Source organism: Austrofundulus limnaeus, unplaced genomic scaffold (assembly GCF_001266775.1).
Source record: "Austrofundulus limnaeus strain Quisiro unplaced genomic scaffold, Austrofundulus_limnaeus-1.0 Scaffold25, whole genome shotgun sequence".
Taxonomy (NCBI): domain Eukaryota; kingdom Metazoa; phylum Chordata; class Actinopteri; order Cyprinodontiformes; family Rivulidae; genus Austrofundulus; species Austrofundulus limnaeus.
The window spans coordinates 2,696,294-2,698,091 of NW_013952427.1; the positions used below are offsets into that span (position 1 = coordinate 2,696,294).

The 1,798-nt window shown below is 36.4% G+C and overlaps 1 protein-coding gene across 1 annotated transcript in view; it reads right to left on the reverse strand.

Annotated features, from left to right (window-relative positions):
* si:dkey-110c1.10 (unconventional myosin-Vb) overlaps positions 1–1,798 on the reverse strand; it is a 24,974-nt gene that overhangs the window by 17,517 nt on the left and 5,659 nt on the right. Inside the window, exons 10-11 of the mRNA XM_014004610.1 lie at positions 1,249–1,517; positions 1,056–1,137 (exon numbers count right to left, since the gene is read on the reverse strand). Coding sequence (XP_013860064.1) covers positions 1,056–1,137; positions 1,249–1,517 — 351 coding nt within the window. The remainder of the gene's footprint in view (positions 1–1,055; positions 1,138–1,248; positions 1,518–1,798) is intronic.

A 1,798-nucleotide genomic window follows, 5' to 3' on the forward strand; every position in this document is an offset into this window, starting at 1 on the left:
ATTATAGACCATTGTAAAATTATCAATAGCATTAGCATATAGCTAAATTGGAATTAGCAATTGGCATGTGTTTGGGATCATTCTTGGCTACACCACAACAAATTTCAGCTCAGTAAGTCTTAAGATAGCTGAATTACAGCCATTTAAAAGTAACTGTGGGGCCCATCTTTAATTTTCGATTAGCATTTAGAGTTTAGTAGATTGTTTTTGGCTTCTACTACACTAATTAAAGCTAATTGTAAAATTTGCTTTAGCAGTTRGCTTAAATTGGGATTAGCAAATGGCATGTTTTTTTTTGGCTCGTTCCTGGTTACGATCACACGCAAAGGTTTCAGGCTGAATATTTCTTAAAACAGCTGAATTAGATTAATCTGAAATGAGCTATGTTGGTAATCTTGAATTTTCAAATCAAGAGCAGTTTTCTTTATCTTCATGTGCCACCCTAAAATCACACCTTGGCCACCCCTGTGCCACTTCTCGCTAAAAGTTAAGCTCCACCCACTTTTGTGATAATAAAGTTCCGGAGCCAGACAACCAATGAAAAGCTACTTTAACTAAGACCATCCTATAATTCAGTGATTCACATTGAAGCACAAATATATATATAATAATAAAGGAATAATAATAAAGAAATAATAAAGAAAAATAATAAAGAATATAAAATCAAGTAAGATTTTTGTTAATAAAACTGCAGACGTTGTTTTGGGCTGTCCAAAATTTGAACATAGTGATTGTTAAAAYATAACCTAAACATGATAAAGCCAAAACAATGCATAAAACAATTTTTAGCATCAATAAATATATGTAACTTTTCTCAAAGTCTATAAGTGTTTCTAACACTTCCTATGTGTAAGGTGAATAAGAACACAGGTTTAAGACCATTGGATCATAAATAAAATTTACTCTATATACTGACTCTGTTTTGATTTTCTTTATATTTATAATAGATATGATTGGTATAATTTTCCTAAAATAACTGACATTTCTCACAAACATGATCCAGAAACCAAAACAAAAACAAAAAATAAAAAAATACATCAAACTGTAAGACTCACCAGGTTAAACTGCTGCTGAAGCTTCTCATTTGCATAATTTATACAGAACTGTTCAAAACTGTTCCACTCAAAAGTCTCAAACCTGCTCCAAGAAAGATAAGATGTTTCTAAATATTCTGAGGGAACACAGTAAGRCTGTAATCATTCACTGCAGAACAAAAACAACTCCACAAAGCTGAAGCTCCCTGCTCACCCGTAGATATCCAACACTCCTATGCAGGATTTGGCCTTTGACCTCTGACTGCGCAGGGCCACGTTCAGCCTCTGGACCGTCCAGGTAAACAGCTGACCGTAGATGTGTTTAGCAAGAGCATCCCTGGCTTCTAGAGCCTGCTGACCAGTCATGGGTTTCACCAGCATCTCCCCTCCCACTGCGAGTCTGCGGTGGCACAGCCAGTGGGATATCTGAGATCTTTCTACTCCCAACAACTTGGAGAAGACAGCCAGAGCGTGATCTTCTGCCTGAGGAACCAACAAAAATGATGCAAAAGGATTTTTTGTTTTGTAAAGGCGGTGTGAATGTCGAGTGCTGAATGCTGAAGTTTCTTTGATTTTTTAAGAACAAGGTTGACGTACAAAGTTGTAACAAAGATCTGGAAGAGCGTTGTGGAAGCTAGACTTAGACCAGGGGTCTGCAACCTGCAGCTCTGGGGCCACATGTGGCTCTTTGGTCCCTCTACAGTGGCTCTTTGAAAATGTGGCCAAACATAACAGATTTATTTATTTATTTATTTATTTATTTA